Genomic DNA, 25,668 nt, shown 5'->3' on the forward strand with positions numbered 1-25,668 from the left:
ACTTAAAGGAGGAGAGAGGCGGAGAGTTTTAGGGAGGGAGTTCCAGAGCTTGGGTCCCAGGCAACAGAAGGCACGGCCACTGATGGTGGAGAGATTATAATCAGGGATGCTCAAGAGGGCAGAATTAGAGGAGCGCAGACATCTCGAGGTGGGCGGGGCGGATGGTGCTGGTTGGCTTCGGTCTTCCCAATATTCAATTGGAGAACGTTTCTGCTTACCAAGAACTGGATGTTGGGAATCATAGAGTCATAGAAATTTACAGCACGGAAGGAGGCCATTTCGAGCCATCGTGTCCGTGCCGGCCGACCAAGAGCTGCCCAACATAATCCCACTTTCCAGCTCTCGGTCCGTAGCCCTGTAGGTTACAGCACTTCAGGTGCACATCCAAGTACTTTTTAAATGTGGTGAGGGTTTCTGCCTCTACCACCCTTTCAGGCAGTGAGTTCCAGACCCCCACCACCCTCTGGGTGAAGACATTTCCCCTCAAATCCCCTCTAAACCTCCCCCCAATTACTTTAAATCTATGTCCCCTGGTTATTGACCCCTCTGCCAAGGGAAACAGGTCCTTCCTATCCACTCTATCCAGGCCCCTCATCATTTTATACACCTCAATCAGGTCTCCCCTCAGCCTCCTCTGTTCCAAGGGAAACAACCCCAGCCTATCCAATCTTTCGCCACAGCCAAAATTCTCGAGTCCAGGCAACATGCTTGAAAATCTCCTCTGCACCCTCTCCAGTGCAATCACATCTTTCCTGTAATGTGGTGACCAGAACTGCACGCAGTACTCCAGCTGTGGCCTAACCAGTGTTTTATACAGTTCAAGCATAACCTCCCTGCTCTTGTATTCTATGCCTCGGCTTATAAAGGCAAGTATTCCGTATGTCTTCTTATCCACCTGGCCTGCTACCTTCAGGGACCTGTGGACCTGCACTCCCAGGTCCCTTTGTTCCTCCACACTTCTCAGTGTCCGTCCATTTAATGTGTATTCCCTTGCGTTGTCAGACCTCCCCAAATGCATTACCTCACACTTCTCCAGATTGAATTCCATTTGCCACTGTTCTGCCCACCTGACCAGTCCATTGATATCTTCCTGCAGTCCGCAGCTTTCTTCTCCATCATCAACCACATGGACAATTTTAGTGTCATCTGCAAACTTCTTAACCATGCCCCCAACATTCAAATCCAAGTCATTGATCTATAGCACAAAAAACAAGGTACCCAGCTCTGAGCCCGGTGGAACCCCACTTGAAACCACCTTCCAGTCGCAAGAACATCCATCAACCATTACCCTTTGCTTCCTGCCCCTGTGCCCTGGATCCCACGGACTTTTAATTTCTGACCATTCTGCCATGTGGGACCTTATCAAAAGCCTTGCTAACATCCATCTACACTACATCATACGCACCACCCTCATCAACCCTCCTGGTTACCTCCTCTCAAAATTCAATCGTTAGTGAGACACGATCTTCCCTTAACACATCCATGCTGACTGTCCTCGATTAATCCGTGTCTTTCTAAATTAAGATTTATCCTGTCCCTCAGGATTTTTCCCCACCACTGAGGTTAGGCTGACTGGCCTGTAATTACTCGGTCTATCCCTTTCTCTCTTTTTAAACAAAGGTACCACATTAGCAGTCCTCCAGTCCTTTGGCACCACACCTGTAGCCAGAGAGGATTGGAAAATGATGGTCAGAGCCTCTGCAATTTTCTCTTTTGCTTCTTTTCGCCTGGGATACATTTCATCCGGGCCTGGGGATTTATCCACTTTCAAAGATGCTAAGCCACTTAATACCTCAGCTCCTGCGGAATTTTGAATGGGCCATGCAGCCCCCCCCAAAAAATTAGAGGGAACGTTGATCTGCCCCGGCTCTTGCGAAGAGCGATCCAGTTAGTCCAACTTCCCCGCTCTTTCCCCGTATCCCTACAATTTTTTCTCCTTCGGGTACTTATCCAATCCCCTTTTGAAGGCTACGATTGAATCTGTATCCACCGCCCTTTCCGGCAGTGCCTTCCAAATCCTAACCACTCGTTGCGCAAAATGGGGTTTTTCCTCCTGAAGCCTCTGGTTCTTTTGCCAATCACCTTCAACCTGTGTCCCTCTGGTCGCCGACCCTACAGCCATTGGAAATAGTTTCTCTCTATTTACTCTTCTCAAAACCGCTTTGTGATTTTAAGCATGGGTCTTTATCAAATCTCCTCTGAGCCTGCTCTGCTCCAAGGAGAACAATCCCAGCTTCTCCAGTCTCTCCACGTAACAAGATATGCTACATCAATAAAAATTCAAAAAATTGATCATTTCAATATGAAGAGCTAACTGTGAGTGCGAAACAGTAAACTCGTTCGTCCCAGTAACGAAGCTCTGATAAAAGCGGTTCAGTTTCTATAGTACGTGAAACCAAATAGTCACGCTGCATAAATCAGGATGTGGGTCCCTACACGTACATATTTTTTAAGATCCAGAGAGTTTAAAGTCTTCACAGTTAGTGCTTCACAAAGAATTGTCTCGGTCCATTTCTTTGAGCGTGTTATATAAAAATATTTTGGCTCTTTTCCTTGGCAAGGTTGAGTTTGACGTCTTGGTGATACAGAGGGGGCAGACTGGTGCAGGTCATGGCCTCCGACATGGTGTCCAGCTGCTCCTGGATCTCCCTGTTGTCCCAGCTGGGGTAGGCAGCTGGGGTGGAGGAAGCTTTGGCCAGCGCTGCCCCTGTGTAGGTGACCGCAGGGTAAAGGCCGTCCTGCCCCCTGTGCTGCCAGTCGTCCTGTTGCCGGTGGATCTTCATGTGGGCGTTTCGACTCTTGATTTTGAAAAACATCCTGCAGGTTGGGGTTTTTCAGGTTTGAGGGAGGGGAGAAAAATCATTTTAAAAATGGTTAGTCAAATCTCTTGTGGTGTTGCTTGAATCGTACGGTGAAGGCATGGTGTCAGTTGGTGACTGTGTGTGCACTTGTATTTGTGTCGCTGTTCGTGTCTCTGTCTGGCTCTGTGTGTCTCTGTCTGTCTGGCTCTGTGTGTCTCTGTCTGTCTGGCTCTGTGTGTCTCTGTCTGTCTGGCTCTGTGTGTCTCTGTCTGTCTGGCTCTGTGTGTCTCTGTCTGTCTGGCTCTGTGTGTCAATGTTTCTATCGCTGTCCCTGTCTGTGTCTCTGTCCTGTCTGTGTCTCTGTCCTGTCTGTGTCTCTGTCCCTGTCTGTCTGGCTCTGTGTGTCTCTGTCTGTCTGGCTCTGTGTGTCTCTGTCTGTCTGGCTCTGTGTGTCAATGTTTCTATCGCTGTCCCTGTCTGTGTCTCTGTCCTGTCTGTGTCTCTGTCCCTGTCTGTCTGGCTCTGTGTGTCTCTGTCTGTCTGGCTCTGTGTGTCAATGTTTCTATCGCTGTCCCTGTCTGTGTCTCTGTCCTGTCTGTGTCTCTGTCCTGTCTGTGTCTCTGTCCTGTCTGTCTGGCTCTGTGTGTCTCTGTCTGTCTGGCTCTGTGTGTCTCTGTCTGTCTGGCTCTGTGTGTCTCTGTCTGTCTGGCTCTGTGTGTCTCTGTCTGTCTGGCTCTGTGTGTCTCTGTCTGTCTGGCTCTGTGTGTCTCTGTCTGTCTGGCTCTGTGTGTCTCTGTCTGTCTGGCTCTGTGTGTCTCTGTCTGTCTGGCTCTGTGTGTCTCTGTCTGTCTGGCTCTGTGTGTCAATGTTTCTATCGCTGTCCCTGTCTGTGTCTCTGTCCTGTCTGTGTCTCTGTCCTGTCTGTGTCTCTGTCCCTGTCTGTCTGGCTCTGTGTGTCTCTGTCTGTCTGGCTCTGTGTGTCTCTGTCTGTCTGGCTCTGTGTGTCTCTGTCTGTCTGGCTCTGTGTGTCAATGTTTCTATCGCTGTCCCTGTCTGTGTCTCTGTCCTGTCTGTGTCTCTGTCCCTGTCTGTCTGGCTCTGTGTGTCTCTGTCTGTCTGGCTCTGTGTGTCAATGTTTCTATCGCTGTCCCTGTCTGTGTCTCTGTCCTGTCTGTGTCTCTGTCCTGTCTGTCTGGCTCTGTGTGTCTCTGTCTGTCTGGCTCTGTGTGTCTCTGTCAGTCTGGCTCTGTGTGTCTCTGTCTGTCTGGCTCTGTGTGTCTCTGTCTGTCTGGCTCTGTGTGTCTCTGTCTGTCTGGCTCTGTGTGTCTCTGTCTGTCTGGCTCTGTGTGTCTCTGTCTGTCTGGCTCTGTGTGTCTCTGTCTGTCTGGCTCTGTGTGTCAATGTTTCTATCGCTGTCCCTGTCTGTGTCTCTGTCCTGTCTGTGTCTCTGTCCTGTCTGTGTCTCTGTCCCTGTCTGTCTGGCTCTGTGTGTCTCTGTCTGTCTGGCTCTGTGTGTCTCTGTCTGTCTGGCTCTGTGTGTCAATGTTTCTATCGCTGTCCCTGTCTGTGTCTCTGTCCTGTCTGTGTCTCTGTCCCTGTCTGTCTGGCTCTGTGTGTCTCTGTCTGTCTGGCTCTGTGTGTCAATGTTTCTATCGCTGTCCCTGTCTGTGTCTCTGTCCTGTCTGTGTCTCTGTCCTGTCTGTGTCTCTGTCCTGTCTGTCTGGCTCTGTGTGTCTCTGTCTGTCTGGCTCTGTGTGTCTCTGTCTGTCTGGCTCTGTGTGTCTCTGTCTGTCTGGCTCTGTGTGTCTCTGTCTGTCTGGCTCTGTGTGTCTCTGTCTGTCTGGCTCTGTGTGTCTCTGTCTGTCTGGCTCTGTGTGTCAATGTTTCTATCTCTGTCCTGTCTGTGTCTCTGTCCCTGTCTGTGTCTCTGTCCTGTCTGTGTCTCTGTCCCTGTCTGTGTGTCTCTGTCCTGTCTGTGTCTCTGTCCTGTCTGTGTCTCTGTCCTGTCTGTGTCTCTGTCCTGTCTGTGTCTCTGTCCCTGTCTGTGTCTCTGTCCCTGTCTGTGTCTCTGTCCCTGTCTGTGTCTCTGTCCCTGTCTGTGTCTCTGTCCGTGTCTGTGTCTCTGTCCGTGTCTGTGTCTCTGTCCCTGTCCCTGTCCCTGTCTGTGTCTCTGTCCTGTCTGTGTCTCTGTCCTGTCTGTGTCTCTGTCCCTGTCTGTGTCTCTGTCCCTGTCTGTGTCTCTGTCCTGTCTGTGTCTCTGTCCTGTCTGTGTCTCTGTCCCTGTCTGTGTCTCTGTCCCTGTCTGTGTCTCTGTCCCTGTCTGTGTCTCTGTCCCTGTCTGTGTCTCTGTCCTGTCTGTGTCTCTGTCCTGTCTGTGTCTCTGTCCTGTCTGTGTCTCTGTCCCTGTCTGTGTCTCTGTCCTGTCTGTGTCTCTGTCCTGTCTGTGTCTCTGTCCCTGTCTGTGTCTCTGTCCTGTCTGTGTCTCTGTCCTGTCTGTGTCTCTGTCCCTGTCTGTGTCTCTGTCCTGTCTGGCTCTGTGTGTCAATGTTTCTATCTCTGTCCTGTCTGTGTCTCTGTCCCTGTCTGTGTCTCTGTCCTGTCTGTGTCTCTGTCCCTGTCTGTGTCTCTGTCCCTGTCTGTGTCTCTGTCCCTGTCTGTGTCTCTGTCCTGTCTGTGTCTCTGTCCTGTCTGTGTCTCTGTCCCTGTCTGTGTCTCTGTCCCTGTCTGTGTCTCTGTCCCTTTCTGTGTCTCTGTCCGTGTCTGTGTCTCTGTCCCTGTCTGTGTCTCTGTCCCTGTCCCTGTCCCTGTCTGTGTCTCTGTCCTGTCTGTGTCTCTGTCCCTGTCTGTGTCTCTGTCCCTGTCTGTGTGTCTCTGTCCTGTCTGTGTCTCTGTCCTGTCTGTGTCTCTGTCCTGTCTGTGTCTCTGTCCTGTCTGTGTCTCTGTCCCTGTCTGTGTCTCTGTCCCTGTCTGTGTCTCTGTCCCTGTCTGTGTCTCTGTCCCTGTCTGTGTCTCTGTCCGTGTCTGTGTCTCTGTCCCTGTCTGTGTCTCTGTCCCTGTCCCTGTCCCTGTCTGTGTCTCTGTCCTGTCTGTGTCTCTGTCCCTGTCTGTGTCTCTGTCCTGTCTGTGTCTCTGTCCTGTCTGTGTCTCTGTCCCTGTCTGTGTCTCTGTCCCTGTCTGTGTCTCTGTCCCTGTCTGTGTCTCTGTCCCTGTCTGTGTCTCTGTCCCTGTCTGTGTCTCTGTCCTGTCTGTGTCTCTGTCCTGTCTGTGTCTCTGTCCTGTCTGTGTCTCTGTCCCTGTCTGTGTCTCTGTCCCTGTCTGTGTCTCTGTCCTGTCTGTGTCTCTGTCCTGTCTGTGTCTCTGTCCCTGTCTGTGTCTCTGTCCTGTCTGTGTCTCTGTCCTGTCTGTGTCTCTGTCCCTGTCTGTGTCTCTGTCCCTGTCTGTGTCTCTGTCCCTGTCTGTGTCTCTGTCCTGTCTGTGTCTCTGTCCCTGTCTGTGTCTCTGTCCCTGTCTGTGTCTCTGTCCCTGTCTGTGTCTCTGTCCTGTCTGGCTCTGTGTGTCAATGTTTCTATCTCTGTCCTGTCTGTGTCTCTGTCCCTGTCTGTGTCTCTGTCCTGTCTGTGTCTCTGTCCCTGTCTGTGTCTCTGTCCCTGTCTGTGTCTCTGTCCCTGTCTGTCTGGCTCTGTGTGTCTCTGTCTGTCTGGCTCTGTGTGTCTCTGTCTGTCTGGCTCTGTGTGTCAATGTTTCTATCTCTGTCCTGTCTGTGTCTCTGTCCCTGTCTGTGTCTCTGTCCCTGTCTGTGTCTCTGTCCCTGTCTGTGTCTCTGTCCCTGTCTGTCGTATGGCTGACATTGGGTATACTTACTTTCCGCACTGTTTGCAGGGAAAGTTGCCAATGACTGTGGGGCAAGGACTCTCTCGCTCCCCTCTGTGGACCGGCTGTATTGGCTGTGCACTGGGAAACACCTGCTTAAAGAAAGGGGCAAAAGTTAGAGACATAATCCGAGCCGAAAAAATGATGATCTGAACTACAACCGGCTGTGAAATTGTACGGAGGGAAATGAGTGTTTCACCCCATCCCCCCGACTGTATCAGAGGTGTACCCCATGGTGTAACCCAAGGTCTATGGGGCCGAACTCGGGGAGGGCTCACCGCCTGGTGCCGGCGAGTTTTCTGGGCGGCCTCCCCTCGGAGCGAGGTTGGCGGAGAGGGAAGCCCGCTGGAGCGCTACGCGTATAAGTATCGCCGAGCTGCCCGTTTGGTCCGGGCGGGAGTCCGCTGCCACGGGGGAAGGGCTGCCGTGGGGAGGCAGGTCTAACCTCAATGGTCAGTAAGAAGACCGGCAAATAAAGGTTAGTAAACTTTTCTTTATTTTTTTCCCAGCGGGTCAGATGGATGCGGCCCCCTGAAGATTTTCCAGTTTTTATTTTTTGAACATTTTTATTTTTCAGTTCCCCTCCCTGGACCCGACTCAATCCTCGGCGATACTTTGCCAAGGATCGCATTTGCTGCCAAGATTGGGAGCTCCCGCCCAGATTCAGGGCAGAAGTCGCTTTTTTGCCACCGGGCGGTCCTTCCAGGAATTATTCAAGAAACTTCTGCCCAAAGTACCATCAGGATCTCAGCACTTGGGCAGAACATAGCTTCCACCAGGGTCGGGGCCTCTGTAAATAACAGGTCTATTAATTCGCAACATTCTTTACTCAGACGATTATGAAGTTCTTTGTCGCATAGTTAACAAAGTTGGGATAAAATCAGAATTGCCTTATGCAGTGTGCAAGCTATCTGCTGTCCCTGCCCTGGGAGTGTTTGATGGGACAGTGTAGAGGGAGCTTTACTCTGTATCTAACCCCCTGTACCTGCCCTGGGAGTGTTTGATGGGACAGTGTAGAGGGAGCTTTACTCTGTATCTAACCCCCTGTACCTGCCCTGGGAGTGTTTGATGGGATAGTGCAGAGGGAGCTTTACTCTGTATCTAACCCCCTGTACCTGCCCTGGGAGTGTTTGATGGGACAGTGCAGAGGGAGCTTTACTCTGTATCTAACCCCCTGTACCTGCCCTGGGAGTGTTTGATGGGACAGTGTAGAGGGAGCTTTACTCTGTATCTAACCCCCTGTACCTGCCCTGGGAGTGTTTGATGGGACAGTGTAGAGGGGACTTTACTCTGTATCTAACCCCCTGTACCTGCCCTGGGAGTGTTTGATGGGACAGTGTAGAGGGAGCTTTACTCTGTATCTAACCCCCTGTACCTGCCCTGGGAGTATTTGATGGGACAGTGTAGAGGGAGCTTTACTCTGTATCTAACCCCCTGTACCTGCCCTGGGAGTGTTTGATGGGACAGTGTAGAGGGAGCTTTACTCTGTATCTAACCCCCTGTACCTGCCCTGGGAGTGTTTGATGGGACAGTGTAGAGGGAGCTTTACTCTGTATCTAACCCCCTGTACCTGCCCTGGGAGTGTTTGATGGGACAGTGTAGAGGGAGCTTTACTCTGTATCTAACCCCCTGTACCTGCCCTGGGAGGGCTCACAATGAGGAACACATTACATATCCTGTACGATGAGTCTCCGTCGACCATTGTCAGAGAGGGTGTCCTACCTCACAGTCCGTGTCTTGTCTGAAGAAGCCGCTCCAATCCTCATCGGTTTCCAAGGGCCGCACACGGTGCTTCTTGTTGAACTTGAGGATCTTTTTAAAGTTGTAATAATACTCGACGCACTCTGTGATGAGCTTGGATCTCACCTGTAACAGTGCAACATGGTGGGAGGGGGAACCAGTGAAGAAAAGTACATTGAATAAATGTTCCTGCAAGCTTTCATGTATATTACATTGAATTGTACAGCCCAAAAACAGGCCGTTCGTCCCCACTGGTTCGTGCCGGTGTTCATGCTCCACACACGCCTCCTCCCATCCTGCTTCATAAGAATTCGGCCCCTCGAGCCTGCTCCGCCATTCGATGAGATCACGGCTGATCTTTGACCTCAATGCCACTTTCCCGCCTGATCCCGATATCCCTTGGTTCCCCGAGAGTCCGAAAATCTCTCGATCTCAGCCTTGAATATACTCACAGACTGAGCCTCCACAGCCCTCTGGGGCAGAGAATTCCAAAGATTCACCTCCCTCTGAGTGAAGAAATTTCTCCTCATCTCAGTCCTAAATGGCTGAGCCCTTATCCTGAGACTGTGAGCCCTGGTTCTAGACTCCCCAGCCCGGGGGGAAACACCCTCCCTGCATCTACCCTGTCAAGCCCTGTAAGTATTGTGTGTGTTTCAATGAGATCACCTCTCATTCTTCTAAACTCCAGAGAATATCGGCCCAGTCTGCTCAATCTCTCCTCACAGGACAATCCCCCCATCCCAGGAATCAGTCTGGTGAACCTTCACTGCACTCCCTCTGTGGCAAGTATATCCTTCCTTAGGTAAGGGAGGGTCATCTCACCCCATCACCATATCCTTCTATTCCTTTCTCTTTGAGCTTCCCTTTAAATGTATCTGCTATTCACCTCAACCATTCCTTGTGGTAGAGAGTTCCACATTCTCACCACTAGGAAGAGCTTTTCTATCTTAGTAAATTGCCTCAGTTATTAAATGCACTAAACCGCGCAGAGCCGAGCCACTCAGACCAGGGAAGTCCCGGCTTCGATCGCCCGTCTGTGTTGATCTCAACGATGGGAGCTGTGCCCTCGGGACGGGGAGCACATCAGCTCCAAATCCTGATTGCTGCCCCTCCTGGAGACTGACTGTCTCTATCTGAGCACTGAGCCAAGGCACCAGGTGGCTGGAGAGCGGGAGCCCTCCCTCAGTACTGCCCCTCCGACAGTGCGGCACTCCCTCAGTACCGCCCCTCCGACAGTGCGGCGCTCCCTTAGTACTGCCCCTCCGACAGTGCGGCACTCCCTCAGTACTGCCCCTCCAACAGTGCGGCGCTCCCTCAGTACTGCCCCTCCGACAGTGCGGCTCTCCCTCAGTACTGCCCCTCCGACAGTGCGGCGCTCCCTCAGTACTGCCCCTCCGACAGTGCGGCACTCCCTCAGTACCGCCCCTCTGACAGTGCAGCACTCCCTTAGTACTGCCCCTCCGACAGTGCGGCGCTCCCTCAGTACCGTCCCTCCGACAGTGCGACACTCCCTCAGTACTGCCCCTCCAACAGTGCGGCGCTCCCTCAGTACTGACCCTCCGACAGTGCGGGTCTCCCTCAGTACCGCCCCTCCAACAGTGCGGGGCTCCCTCAGTACTGCCCCTCCAACAGCGCGGCGCTCCCTTGGCACAGTGCTTCCTCAGTACTGCCCCTCCAACAGCGCGGCACTCCCTCGGCACAGTGCTTCCTCAGTACTGCTCCTCCAACAGTACCGCCCCTCCGACAGCGCGGCGCTCCCTCAGTACTGCCCCTCCGACAGTGCGGCGCTCCCTCAGTACTGCCCCTCCGACAGCGCGGCGCTCCCTCAGTACTGCCCCTCCGACAGTGCGGCGCTCCCTCAGTACTCGGCACCGCACCTCCGACAGTGCGACGCTCCCTCAGTACTGCCCTGCGAATGTCAGCCTCGATCTGTGTGCTCAAGTCCCTGGAGTGTGATTTGAACCCACAACCTCCTGACCCGGAGATGAGAGGGCCACCCACTGAACTACTCAGTCCCACTCCAATGCTGTGGTGTGGCTGATTAAATCGAGTCTTCACCCCCGAATACATACCATCTTCTGCACCATGTGGAAGTCCTTCCTGTGCACCCCGAAAGCTTTGTTGAAAACCCTGCGTTCCCCCGGAGTCCAGTTACTGCTACCTGCCAGAGAAGAAGGAAGAAGAGAAGGTGAACATGCTGTGAACCTGCTAGCCTCGGGCATGGCTGAACACACTGCACAGCACAGCGGCAGCAAGCAGATGTCCCCCTGCCGCATGTCCTTACGCACTCGGTTACTGCTCTAGGTTACTCCTGCCTCCGAGACTGAAGGTTATGGGTTCAAATCAAGTCCCAAGCTTAGAGACTTGAGCCCCAAAGTCCGGGCTGTATTTTTACCGCGACTTTGCAACCTCAGGATGTACTAAAACGCCTTGCAGCCAATGAAGTGCTTTTTAAAAAATTGTCGCCACCGTTGTAATGTGGGAAACGCGGCAGGCAATTTGCGCATAGCCAGCTCCCACAACAACAATGTGATAATGAGCAGATAATCTCTTTCAGTGATACTGGTTGAGTAATAAATATTGGCCACAGGTCACCGGGGAGAACTCCCCCTGCTCTTCCAATAGTGGCCGTGGGGTCATTTATATCCGCCTGAGGGGGCAGAAAGGGGCCTGGGTTTAACGTCTCATCCGCTGGATTTGCAGGATTTTGCGGAGACAGCGCTGGTGATACTTCTCCAGTGCTTTGAGGTGCTTGCTGTACATGGTCCATGCCTCTGAAGCTTATAGGAGGGCCGGGTTTGAAGTCCTGGCCTTCAACAACTTTCTTCCTCTGGTGACCGAAGGCTGCACTGGCACGTTGTAGGCGGTGTTGTGTCATGGTGATCTGCCAAAGGGTGGGAGCTGGGACGGATCCAATGTCTGGCCGTTCACTGTCCACACAAAGTGTTTCCAGCATTGGATAGTAATCGAGAGTGAGAACTCAGGCTCTCACAGCTAATGTCCAACAGAAACTGAATATCTCGAGACTTATTTAATAGCGACTACTCAAAAGAACTTTACTCTCCGCGCTCCTTCAATTCTGACCTGCGCATCTCCGATTTCCATCGCTTCACCATTGGTGGCCGTGCCTTCAGCTGCCTGGGCCCCGAGCTCCGTAATTCCCTCCCTAAACCTCTCCGCCTCTCCTTTAAACCTACCTCTTTGACCAAGCTTTTGGTCACCTATTCCTAATATCTCCTTATGTGGCTCGGTATCACATTCTGTCTGATTTACGCTCCTGTGAAGCACCCTGGGGTGTTTTACCTTCGTTGCTTAACTTTTTTGAAGGAGCAGCTAAGCGAAGCCAATTTTAAATGCGCATTACTCCACCTAAAGTCACACAAAACATGCAAGGTTTTCCGATTGCGTGATGAAGCTCCACCTTCAACAACATGCATGGACCTTCCTGTTTCCATGTAGAGGTTAAATATAGAAATTTACAGCGCAGAAGGAGGCCCTTCGTGTCCGCACTGGCCAACAAAGAGCCGCACGGCCCTAGGTCAGCAGCCCGAACGGTTACATATAAACCTATGAACAATGACGGAAAGGCGAAGAGCATCCAGCCCAACCAGTCCGCCTCACACAACTGCAACGCCCCTTAAATTTCAACCAAGCACAAAGGCATGCTACCTGTGGTCAGTAATAATATCTTAGTAATGTCATTTAACGCACATTAAGGACCATCCTGACTCTTGTACCTGTGTAATGGTAATCTGCCAGAGGGTGGGTGGTGGGGCGGGTTCCATTGTTCAGTAGCAACCTCTCCAGTGCCGCCTGTGGGAACAAATAGCTCTTCAGTAACAGGGCAAGTTGTTCAGAATGGTTTTTAAGAAAAGCATACGGGATCCTGGGCTTTATGAATGGAGAAACAGAGCACAGAAGCAAGGAAAGTTATTGCTAAACCTTTATAAACCCCTGGTTAGGCCCCAGCTGGAGTATTGTGGGCAATTCTGGGCACCGTACTTTAGGGAGGGTGTCGAGGCCTTGGAGAGGGTCCAGGGGAGAGTGACCAGAACGGTCCTGGGGGAATGTGGGACTTCAGTGACGTGGGGAGACTGGAGAAGCCGGGATTGTTCCCCCTGGAGCAGAGAAGGTTAAGGGGGAGATTTGATCGAGGTGTTCACAATCACGGGGGGGTTCTGACGGAGTAAATCAGGAGGGACTGTTCCCGGGGGCAGGAGGGCCGGTAACCAGAGGGACACGGATTGACGATAATCGGCGATGGAACCAGAGGGGGAGACGAGGAGAATGTTTTTACGCAGCGAGTTGTTGTGATCGGGAACGCGCTGCCTGAAAGGGCAGTGGGAGCAGATTCAATCGTGACTTTCAAACCGGGAATTGGATCAATACTGGGACAGGAGAAATGTGCCGGGGCTGTGGGGAAAGAGCAGGGGGGAGTGGGACTGATTGGATCGCTCTGTCACAGAGCCGGCACAGCATGGGCTCGATGGGCCCAATGGCCTCCTCCTGTTCCTAATGTGACAGGCTCAAGGGCTGAATGGCCTCCTCCTGTACCTAATGTAACAGGATCGATGGGCCGAATGGCCTCCTGTGCTATACGATTTCATGAGTCTAGGAACATAGGAACGACCAGATGGAGAAAGACCCAGATCCATCTAGTTCACCCTCCACCATCCAGGAAGTTGCACGATACAGCGATAATGGAGTTGACCAATCTCCATCAATGAGTCGACAACAGAGTTATAGGAACACGAGGAGGCCATTCAGCCCCTCGAGCCTGTTACATTCGGAACAGGAGGAGGCCGTTCAGCCCCTCGAGCCTGTTACACAGGAACAGGAGGAGCCCATTCAGTCCCTCGAGCCTGTTACATTAGGAACAGGAGGAGGCCATTCAGCCCCTCGAGCCTGTTACACAGGAACAGGAGGAGGCCATTCAGCCCCTTGAGCCTGTTACATTAGGAACAGGAGGAGGCCATTCAGCCCCTCGAGCCTGTTACATTCGGAACAGGAGGAGGCCGTTCAGCCCCTCGAGCCTGTTACATTCGGAACAAGAGGAGGCCATTCAGCCCCTCGAGCCTGTTACACAGGAACAGGAGGAGGCCATTCAGCCCCTTGAGCCTGTTACATTAGGAACAGGAGGAGGCCATTCAGCCCTTCGAGCCTGTTACACAGGAACAGGAGGAGGCCATTCAGCCCCTTGAGCCTGTTCCATTAGGAACAGGAGGAGGCCCATTCAGCCCCTCGAGCCTGTTACATTAGGAACAGGAGGAGGCCATTCAGCCCCTTGAGCCTGTTACATTAGGAACAGGAGGAGGCCATTCAGCTCAGCCTCCCCCCCCCAGTGCCACTGTTCAATTCGATCATGGCTGATCTGTATCATGACTCCATCCGCCCGCCTCGATTTCTGAACCCTTAATACCCTTAGCTGGACCGAGACCGGAGGCGAGGGAAAACCCTCAGTGGGGAAGAGCTTTGGGAAGCCGAGGTCCAGAGTCCCCGGTTCCTCCCGAGCTCGCTGCACTCCCCACATATTGCTCAGACACTGTGTTTCCTGCAAGACACGTTGCACATATTTACCATGATGTCACCACCGACCTCGGAGAGACAGTGTAGGGCGAACTCTCGGTTCAATCCCCCACCCGGTATGACGCTGGAGCAGGCCATGTTCAGCAAGTCCTCCACTGAAAGTACAAAGCACACCCATACGGTCACCATTGAAGGGAAAGCACATCGCTCCTTGATTCATTAAGCACCTTCATTTTCCGATTGAAAGAAAGGACCTGCATTTATATAGTGCCTTTCACAATCACAGGGCATTCCAAAGCGCTTTCCCGCCAATGAAGTACTTTTGGAGTGTAGTCGTTGTAATGTGGGAAATGCAGCAGCCAATTTTCGCACAGAAAGCTCCCACACACAGCACAGTGATAATGGGAAGACAATCTGATTTCGGTATTGGTTGAGGGATAAATATTGGCCGCAGGATACCAGGGATAACTCCCCTGCTCTTCTTCGAAATAGTGGCCGTGGGATCTTTAATGCCCACCAGAGAGGGCAGACGGGGCCTCGGTTTAACGTCTTATATGAAAGATGGCCCCTCCGACAGTGCGGGGCTCCCTCAGTACTGCCCCTCCGACAGTGCGGGGCTCCCTCAGTACTGCCCCTCCGACAGTGCGGCGCTCCCTCAGTACTGTCCCTCCGACAATGCGGCACTCCCTCAGTACTGCCCCTCCGACAGTGCGGCACTCCCTCAGTACTGCCCCTCCGACAGTGTGGCGCTCCCTCAGTACCGCCCCTCCGACAGTGCGGCGCTCCCTCAGTACTGCCCCTCCGGCAGTGCGGCGCTCCCTCAGTACTGTCCCTCTGACAGTGCGGCGCTCCCTCAACGCCACCCCTCCGACAGTGCGGCACTCCCTCAGTACTGCCCCTCCGACAGTGCGGCACTCCCTCAGTACTGCCCCTCCGACAGTGCGGCACTCCCTCAGTACCGCCCCTCCGACAGTGCGGCGCTCCCTCAGTACCGCCCCTCCGACAGTGCGGCGCTCCCTCAGTACCGCCCCTCTGACAGTGTGGCGCTCCCTCAGTACCACCCCTCCGACAGTGCGGCGCTCCCTCAGTACTGCCCCTCCGACAGTGCGGCGCTCCCTCAGTACCGCCCCTCCGACAGTGCGGCGCTCCCTCAGTACCGCCCCTCCGACAGTGCGGCGCTCCCTCAGTACCGCCCCTCCGACAGTGCGGCGCTCCCTCAGTACCGCCCCTCCGACAGTGCGGCGCTCCCTCAGTACCGCCCCTCCGACAGTGCGGCGCTCCCTCAGTACCGCCCCTCCGACAGTGCGGCGCTCCCTCAGCCCTGCACTGGGAGTGTCGGCGTAGATTTTTGTGCTCAAGTTCCTGGACTTCAACACGCAAACCTTGTGACTCAGAGACAAGAGTGCTACCCACTGAGCCACGGCTGAAAGTGAATGCTCCTGCTGTGTAGCGACCTTTTGCCCCAGTTGTTCCAGCTCTACTCGGATCTGCAGCATTATTTAAACTGCAGTCAGTGCTTGGTACAAACTGGAGCCCCTCCCCACCTCGAGGGGATTAGAAGGGTTTCAGTACAATCAGGAATTCTGAAGAACTTCTTTACCCAGAGAGTGGTGAGAATGTGGAACTCGCTGCCACAGGGAGGAGTTGAGGCGAATAGTATCCATGTATTTAAGGGGAGGCTGGATAAACATATGAGGGAGAAGGGAATAGAGGGTTTTACTGCTAGATTTAGATGAGGAAAGATGGGAGGAGGCTTGAGTGGAGCATAAATGCCGGCACGTAGAGGTTGGGCCGAATGGCCTGTTTCTGGGCCGTATATCCCGTGCAATCGAGCATTAACCAGGTGTTATTTTACTGCATTCACCGCACCTAAACGAGGAGCGAACTGCTGGGTAAACACAGCCATTACCGGCCAAAATATACAGAGCGCTTTACGGAGGCCGTTTCCCCCGGGCTGGGGTGTCTAGAACCAGGGGACACAGTCTCAGGATAAGGGCTCGGCCATTGAGGACTGAAATGAGGAGAACTGTCTTCACTCAGAGGGGGTTGAATCTTTGTAATTCACTGCCCCAGAGGGCTGTGGAGGCTCAGTCTTTGAGCATATTCGAGGCTGAGATCGATAAGAGTTTTGGACGCTGTGGGAATCGAGGGATATGGGGATCGGGCGGGAAAGTGGAGTTGAGGTAGAAGATCAGCCATGATCTTATTGAATGGCGGAGCAGGCTCGAGGGGCCGAATGTCCTTGCATTCAGCGCGCCTCTCTGAGGCACGACCTGGGGGGGTTAACATAGCCGTTACGGCCCTAAATATACGGAGCGCTTGAGCTGTAAACTTTCAGATGGACGGTAATGGTTAATGGGCACTGCTTTTTGGCCGACGCAAGTCACCGCCCGTTTGAAGTGTGGGCGTTTTAATTGGTGGGGACTGTATAAAGTATAAAATATCAACTTACCCTTCTGTTGCACTTGGTGATTTTCCCCCAATTCCCTCCAAGGACTCCACACCAGATCTGCCGCACAGACGTCCATTGTGCCCGGGAACGGGTCCTGTAGGTCAGGGACCGCTGCCTGGAAACGAGTCCCGATGTTTATGCAGCTGGAGAGACAAACGCAGGTCTTTACTGAACGGAACATTATGAGGCCCCTCGCCCGTCTCATCGAGCCTCCGAAAGACCCTGAGCAAATCCACCAGGAACTCCTCCGACTGACGGCAGGATGTGGAAAGGTAATTCCAAAACAACTGCTTGTTGACATTTTGGTAGCAAGAATAAAGAGGACACGTACTCCTTGGGGAAACAAGTCTGTAAAGTGGGGTAGAGGGGCAGAGGGATCCTTGGGGGTACAGAGGGCATCAAGGGGTATGGGGAGAAAGTGGGAATATGGTGTTGAGATAGAGGATCAGCCATGATCATATTGAATGGTGGTACAGACTCGAATGGCCGACTCCTGCTCCTACTTTCTGTGTTGCTATACACAAATCACTAACAGTCGCGACGCAGGTTAATAAAAGGCAAATCAAGCACCGGGGTTCATTTCTACAGGGCTAGAATTGGAAAGCAGGGAAGTTGTGTTAAACTTGTATCGAACCTTGGTTAGACCACACTTGGAGCGCTGTGCACAGCTCTGGTCTTTATTTATGAAAAAAGATATAGAGGCATTGGAGAAGGTTCTCTGTTCTGGTATAATTCTACTATCAGGAAAGATTAAACAGGCTGGGGTTGTTTCCCTAGAAAAGAGGAGGCTGAGGGGTGACCTGATAGAGGTCTTTAAGATTATGAAACGGTTCGATAGGGTAGATGTAGAGAATGTTTCCCCTTGTGGGGGAGACCAGAACTGGGGGCCACCAATATCAGACAGTCACTGATAAACCCAAAGGGGAATTCAGGAGAAACTTCTTTACCCAGAGAGCGGTGAGAATGTGGAACTCGCTGCCACAGGGAGGGGTCGAGGTGAATAGTATCGATGTATTTAAGGGGAGGCTGGATAAACACACGGGGGAGAGAGGGATAGAAGGATGGGGTGATGGGGGGAGATGGAGAGGGGTGGGAGGGGGCTGGTGTGGAGCATAAACCCCGGCACGGAGCGGTGGGGCATGAACCCCGGCACGGAGCGGTGGGACATAAACCCCGGCACGGAGCGGTGGGGCATAAACCCCGGCACGGAGCGGTGGGGCATAAACCCCAGCACGGAGCGGTGGGGCATGAACCCCGGCACGGAGCGGTGGGACATGAACCCCGGCACGGAGCGGTGGGACATAAACCCCGGCACGGAGCGGTGGGGCATAAACCCCGGCACGGAGCGGTGGGGCGTAAACCCCGGCACGGAGCGGTGGGGCGTAAACCCCGGCACGGAGCGGTGGGGCGTAAACCCCGGCACGGAGCGGTGGCGCATAAACCCCGACACGGAGCGGTGGGGCCCAGTGGCCTGTGTCTTCAGTACACTGTTAGAACGATGTATGTTGAGTGTTCTGTGGGGCTGGATGGAGGTTGGGTGTGAGCCTCGTTCTGCTCGTTAAATTCAAGGGCGGCAACAGTGAAAGGTAGAACCCGGTAAAATAAGAATTAAAACAATAAATGATCAGGAGCAGGAGCACTTTGCTGCACTTGTGATGTTCCATCAGTGCCGCTGCAGATTAGCTGATTGTTTCTTTATTGGTGGTTTTTGGGTGGGATCTTGCTGTACACAGTTTGATGGCTGCATTTGCTGAGTGAACCACAGTGACGCACTTCAGAAGCGATGTGTTGGCTGCAAGGTGCTTTGGGACGTGAGCGGTGCAATATCAATGCAAGTTGGTCCTTGGTCGTCTGAAGACAGACCTTCCTGGCATGAGCCCTCCGCTGCCAACGACGCCCAGTGCTCGAGCTGTTTGTCGGTTCATGGCTTGGTGAGCTCCCCTCCAGCCTCTCCCAGTCACAGGGGTAATGTCCCATAGCCTCCCTCTGACAGCACAGCCAATATTGGCAGCTGAACAAACCCCTGGACCCTGCTGTGGGCCTCGACCCCCAGCGCGGGCCCCGGGCACCCCGCAGCACGGGCCCCGGGCCCCCGACAACACAGGGCCCCGGGCCCCCACCCCCCAGCCCAGGCCATGGGCCCCCCCAGCACAGACCCTGGGCCCCACCCAGCACAGGCCACGGACCTGACCCTGGAAGTCACATCTGACAGGGTCGAATGACTGCCGATGCACAGTTCTCCGAAAGTTGAATGCAGCCGACGATATGGCAGTGAGTCGGATTTGTGACTATTATACTCACGGGGTCGGACTGTTCACTGACTCTGTGCTCCCCGGATGAACAAATTCAAATCCATCTGTTTGAAGAAAAAATATTTTTTAATGTCTGACGTATTGAACAGCGACTTTGCAGTTACACAGTGAGTGACCCTTACCCTGAATAAACAGTGACTCATGCTTGACAAATCTTCTGGAATTTTTTGAGGATGTTTCCAGTAGAGTGGACAAGGGAGAACCAGTTGATGTGGTATATTTGGACTTTCAGAAGGCTTTCGACAAGGTCCCACACAAGAGATTAATGTGCAAAGTTAAAGCACATGGGATTGGGGGTAGTGTGCTGACATGGATTGAGAACTGGTTGTCAGACAGGAAGCAAAGAGTAGGAGTAAATGGGGACTTTTCAGAATGGCAGGCAGTGACTAGTGGGGTACCGCAAGGTTCTGTGCTGGGGCCTCAGCTGTTTACATTGTACATTAATGATTTAGATGAGGGGATTAAATGTAGTATCTCCAAATTTGCAGATGACACTAAGTTGGGTGGCAGTGTGAGCTGCAAGGAGGATTCTATGAGGCTGCAGAGCGACTTGGATAGGTTAGGTGAGTGGGCAAATGCATGGCAGATGAAGTATAATGTGGATAAATGTGAGGTTATCCACTTTGGTGGTAAAAACAGAGAGACAGACTATTATCTGAATGGTGACAGATTAGGAAAAGGGCAGGTGCAAAGAGACCTGGGTGTCATGGTACATCAGTCATTGAAGGTTGGCATGCAGGTACAGCAGGCAGTTAAGAAAGCAAATGGCATGTTGGCCTTCATAGCGAGGGGATTTGAGTACAAGGGCAGGGAGGTGTTGCTACAATTGTACAGGGCCTTGGTGAGGCCACACCTGGAGTATTGTGTACAGTTTTGGTCTCCTAACCTGAGGAAGGACATTCTTGCTATTGAGGGAGTGCAGCGAAGGTTCACCAGACTGATTCCTGGGATGGCGGGACTGACCTATCAAGAAAGACTGGATCAACTGAGCTTGTATTCACTGGAGTTCAGAAGAATGAGAGGGGACCTCATAGAAACGTTTAAAATTCTGACGGGATTGGACAGGTTAGATGCAGGAAGAATGTTCCCAATGTTGGGGAAGTCCAGAACCAGGGGACACAGTCTAAGGATAAGGGGGAAGCCATTTAGGACCGAGATGAGGAGGAATTTCTTCACCCAGAGAGTGGTGAACCTGTGGAATTCTCTACCACAGAAAGTTGTTGAGGCCAATTCACTAAATATATTCAAAAAGGAGTTAGATGAAGTCCTTACTACTAGGGGAATCAAGGGGTATGGTGAGAAAGCAGGAATGGGGTACTGAAGTTGCATGTTCAGCCAAGAACTCATTGAATGGCGGTGCAGGCTAGAAGGGCTGAATGGCCTGCTCCTGCACCTATTTTCTATGTTTCTATGTTTCTGTACAGTTAGTGAGTGACCCTTACCCTGAATAAACAGTGACTCTGTACAGTTAGTGAGTGACCCTTACCCTGAATAAACAGTCACTCTGTACAGTTACAGTGAGTGACCCTTACCCTGAATAAACAGTGACTCTGTACAGTTACAGTGAGTGACCCTTACCCTGAATAAACAGTGACTCTGTACAGTTACAGTGAGTGACCCTTACCCTGAATAAACAGTGAATCTGTACAGTTCGTGAGTGACCCTAACCCTGAATAAACAGTGACTCTGTACAGTTTTTTTTTTTAAATTCGTAGCCAATCGTTCCAATTCTTTGTCAAATCACAAACGCCAGAGGTCACCTTGCACATGCCAAGGATCACTCTGCGCCAATGCTCTTAGCCAAAAGGCCTAGAGCCACTGCACCGTTCCTGGAAGTACTGCAATACCAGGTTCGTGCCATGGAGGTGGATGGGTCAGGTCCCCCACACACCTCCGTGGAGGTGGAGGGGTCAACCCTCCCCACCCACCTCCACAGTTACAGTGAGTGACCCTTACCCTGAATAAACAGTGACTCTGTACAGTTAGTGAGTGACCCTTACCCTGAATAAACAGTGACTCTGTACAGTTAGTGAGTGACCCTTACCCTGAATAAACAGTGACTCTGTACAGTTAGTGAGTGACCCTTACCCTGAATAAACAGTGACTCTGTACAGTTAGTGAGTGACCCTTACCCTGAATAAACAGTCACTCTGTACAGTTACAGTGAGTGACCCTTACCCTGAATAAACAGTGACTCTGTACAGTTAGTGAGTGACCCTTACCCTGAATAAACAGTGACTGTACAGTTAGTGAGTGAACTTACCCTGAATAAACAGTGACTCTGTACAGTTACAGTGAGTGACCCTTACCCTGAATAAACAGTGACTCTGTACAGTTAGTGAGTGACCTAACCCTGAATAAACAGTGACTGTACAGTTACAGTGAGTGACCCTTACCCTGAATAAACAGTGACTCTGTACAGTTAGTGAGTGACCCTTACCCTGAATAAACAGTGACTCTGTATAGTTACACAGTGAGTGACCCTTATCTTGAATAAACAGTGACTCTGTTCAGTTAGTGAGTGACCCTTACCCTGAATAAACAGTGACTCTGTACAGTTAGTGAGTGACCCTTACCCTGAATAAACAGTGACTCTGTTCAGTTAGTGAGTGACCCTTACCCTGAATAAACAGTGACTCTGTACAGTTAGTGAGTGACCCTTACCCTGAATAAACAGTGACTCTGTTCAGTTAGTGAGTGACCCTTACCCTGAATAAACAGTGACTCTGTACAGTTAGTGAGTGACCCTTACCCTGAATAAACAGTGACTCTGTTCAGTTAGTGAGTGACCCTTACCCTGAATAAACAGTGACTCTGTACAGTTACAGTGAGTGACCCTTACCCTGAATAAACAGTGACTCTGTACAGTTACAGTGAGTGACCCTTACCCTGAATAAACAGTGACTCTGTACAGTTAGTGAGTGACCCTTACCCTGAATAAACAGTGACTGTACAGTTAGTGAGTGAACTTACCCTGAATAAACAGTGACTGTACAGTTACAGTGAGTGACCCTTACCCTGAATAAACAGTGACTCTGTACAGTTAGTGAGTGACCCTTACCCTGAATAAACAGTGACTCTGTATAGTTACACAGTGAGTGACCCTTATCTTGAATAAACAGTGACTCTGTACAGTTACACAGTAAGTGACCCTTACCCTGAATAAACAGTGACTCTGTACAGTTAGTGAGTGATCCTTACTCTGAATAAACAGTGACTCTGTGCAGTTACACAGTGAGTGACCCTTACCCTGAATAAACAGTGACTCTGTACAGTTAGTGAGTGACCCTTACCCTGAATAAACAGTGACTCTGTACAGTTAGTGAGTGACACTTACCCTGAATAAACAGTGACTCTGTACAGTAACAGTGAGTGACCCTTACCCTGAATAAACAGTGACTCTGTTCAGTTAGTGAGTGACCCTTACCCTGAATAAACAGTGACTCTGTACAGTTACAGTGAGTGACCCTTACCCTGAATAAACAGTGACTCTGTACAGTTAGTGAGTGACCCTTACCCTGAATAAACAGTGACTGTACAGTTACAGTGAGTGACCCTTACCCTGAATAAACAGTGACTCTGTACAGTTAGTGAGTGACCCTTTCCCTGAATAAACAGTGACTGTACAGTTACAGTGAGTGACCTTATAATGAATAAACAGTGACTCTGTACAGTTAGTGAGTGACACTTACCCTGAATAAACAGTGACTCTGTACAGTTAGTGAGTGACCCTTACCCTGAATAAACAGTGACTCTGTACAGTTAGTGAGTGACCCTTACCCTGAATAAACAGTGACTCTGTATAGTTACACAGTGAGTGACCCTTATCTTGAATAAACAGTGACTCTGTACAGTTACACAGTAAGTGGCCCTTACCCTGAATAAACAGTGACTCTGTACAGTTAGTGAGTGATCCTTACCCTGAATAAACAGTGACTCTGTACAGTTACACAGTGAGTGACCCTTACCCTGAATAAACAGTGACTCTGTACAGTTACAGTGAGTGACCCTTACCCTGAATAAACAGTGACTCTGTACAGTTAGTGAGTGACACTTACCCTGAATAAACAGTGACTCTGTACAGTAACAGTGAGTGACCCTTACCCTGAATAAACAGTGACTCTGTACAGTTACACAGTGAGTGACCCTTACCCTGAATAAACAGTGACTCTGTACAGTAACACAGTGAGTGACCCTTACCCTGAATAAACAGTGACTCTGTACAGTAACACAGTGAGTGACCCTTACCCTGAATAAACAGTGACTCTGTACAGTTAGTGAGTGACCCTTACCCTGAATAAACAGTGACTGTACAGTTAGTGAGTGAACTTACCCTGAATAAACAGTGACTGTACAGTTACAGTGAGTGACCCTTACCCTGAATAAACAGTGACTCTGTACAGTTAGTGAGTGACCCTTACCCTGAATAAACAGTGACTCTGTATAGTTACACAGTGAGTGACCCTTATCTTGAATAAACAGTGACTCTGTACAGTTACACAGTAAGTGACCCTTACCCTGAATAAACAGTGACTCTGTACAGTTAGTGAGTGATCCTTACCCTGAATAAACAGTGACTCTGTACAGTAACAGTGAGTGACCCTTACCCTGAATAAACAGTGACTCTGTACAGTTAGTGAGTGACCCTTACCCTGAATAAACAGTGACTCTGTACAGTTAGTGAGTGACACTTACCCTGAATAAACAGTGACTCTGTACAGTAACAGTGAGTGACCCTTACCCTGAATAAACAGTGACTCTGTTCAGTTAGTGAGTGACCCTTACCCTGAATAAACAGTGACTCTGTACAGTTACAGTGAGTGACCCTTACCCTGAATAAACAGTGACTCTGTACAGTTAGTGAGTGACCCTTACCCTGAATAAACAGTGACTGTACAGTTACAGTGAGTGACCCTTACCCTGAATAAACAGTGACTCTGTACAGTTAGTGAGTGACCCTTTCCCTGAATAAACAGTGACTGTACAGTTACAGTGAGTGACCTTATACTGAATAAACAGTGACTCTGTACAGTTAGTGAGTGACACTTACCCTGAATAAACAGTGACTCTGTACAGTTAGTGAGTGACCCTTACCCTGAATAAACAGTGACTCTGTACAGTTAGTGAGTGACCCTTACCCTGAATAAACAGTGACTCTGTATAGTTACACAGTGAGTGACCCTTATCTTGAATAAACAGTGACTCTGTACAGTTACACAGTAAGTGGCCCTTACCCTGAATAAACAGTGACTCTGTACAGTTAGTGAGTGATCCTTACCCTGAATAAACAGTGACTCTGTACAGTTACACAGTGAGTGACCCTTACCCTGAATAAACAGTGACTCTGTACAGTTAGTGAGTGACACTTACCCTGAATAAACAGTGACTCTGTACAGTAACAGTGAGTGACCCTTACCCTGAATAAACAGTGACTCTGTACAGTTACACAGTGAGTGACCCTTACCCTGAATAAACAGTGACTCTGTACAGTAACACAGTGAGTGACCTTTACCCTGAATAAACAGTGACTCTGTACAGTAACACAGTGAGTGACCCTTACCCTGAATAAACAGTGACTCTGTGCAGTTAGTGAGTGACCCTTACCCTGAATAAACAGTGACTCTGTGCAGTTAGTGAGTGACCCTTACCCTGAATAAACAGTGACTGTACAGTTACACAGTGGGTGACCCTTACCCTGAATAAACAGTGACTCTGTACAGTTAGTGAGTGACCCCTTACCCTGAATAAACAGTGACCCTGTACAGTTAGTGAGTGACCCTTACCCTGAATAAACAGTGACCCTGTACAGTTACAGTGAGTGACCCTTACCCTGAATAAACAGTGACTCTGTGCAGTTACACAGTGAGTGATCCTTACCCTGAATAAACAGTGACTCTGTGCAGTTAGTGAGTGACCCTTACCCTGAATAAACAGTGACTCTGTGCAGTTAGTGAGTGACCCTTACCCTGAATAAACAGTGACTGTACAGTTACACAGTGAGTGACCCTTACCCTGAATAAACAGTGACTCTGTACAGTTAGTGAGTGACCCCTTACCCTGAATAAACAGTGACTCTGTACAGTTCGTGAGTGACCCTTACCCTGAATAAACAGTGACTCTGTACAGTTAGTGAGTGACCCTTACCCTGAATAAACAGTGACTGTACAGTTACAGTGAGTGACCCTTACCCTGAATAAACAGTGACTGTACAGTTAGTGAGTGACCCTTACCCTGAATAAACAGTGACTCTGTACAGTTAGTGAGTGACCCTTACCCTGAATAAACAGTGACTGTACAGTTACAGTGAGTGACCCTTACCCTGAATAAACAGTGACTCTGTACAGTTAGTGAGTGACCCTTACCCTGAATAAACAGTGACTCTGTACAGTTACAGTGAGTGACCCTTACCCTGAATAAACAGTGACTCTGTACAGTTACAGTGAGTGACCCTTACCCTGAATAAACAGTGACTCTGTACAGTTACACAGTGAGTGACCCTTACCCTGTTGGCCATGATTTACCTGAGCAGCCATTGCAGTGTATAAACAGCCTCCTGCCCCAGACTGAGGAGGGAAACATCAGCCCGTTTTTGAGATCGATGGAGGCTGGATTAGACTCGGCTGTGGTGCCTGTCACGGCCAAATAGCCCCCAAGACGCGCTCGCGGGTGGGAGAATGGCGAGCCGGACGGCGGCCAGTGCTTGGGAAATGTGAGGAGGGGAGAAAGGGAGGGGAGGTGGGTACTTACTGAACTGGTTACATGGGAACGAGGAGGGTGTGGAATCGTTGCCGGGAGCGATAACGCCGAGGTTGGAGAACAGACCCGAGCCCTTGCGGTGTGGGTTCAGCATTGGCAGTGGTGTGTAATGGGGCGGCTCCAAGGTGGAACTGGTGCATGGTTGCTGCTCTCCCGCGATGCTGTTTGCCGAGCGGAGATAGCTTTGATATACTGTGACAGGCTGGTACTT

The 25,668-nt window shown here is 51.0% G+C and overlaps 1 protein-coding gene across 1 annotated transcript; it reads right to left on the reverse strand.

Annotated features, from left to right (window-relative positions):
* Window positions 1-2,095: 2,095 nt before the first annotated feature.
* On the reverse strand, window positions 2,096-25,665 carry LOC139247160 (transcriptional-regulating factor 1-like; the record flags this gene model as incomplete). Its single annotated transcript, XM_070871550.1, has 9 exons — window positions 2,096-2,817; window positions 6,663-6,766; window positions 8,394-8,537; window positions 10,484-10,572; window positions 12,149-12,224; window positions 13,989-14,092; window positions 16,390-16,532; window positions 18,691-18,745; window positions 25,449-25,665. Coding segments are annotated over 9 exons (1,224 nt in total), but the record flags the coding sequence as incomplete, so codon positions are not given.
* Window positions 25,666-25,668: the final 3 nt, after the last annotated feature.

Source organism: Pristiophorus japonicus, unplaced genomic scaffold, assembly GCF_044704955.1.
Source record: "Pristiophorus japonicus isolate sPriJap1 unplaced genomic scaffold, sPriJap1.hap1 HAP1_SCAFFOLD_2590, whole genome shotgun sequence".
Lineage (NCBI taxonomy): Eukaryota > Metazoa > Chordata > Chondrichthyes > Pristiophoridae > Pristiophorus > Pristiophorus japonicus.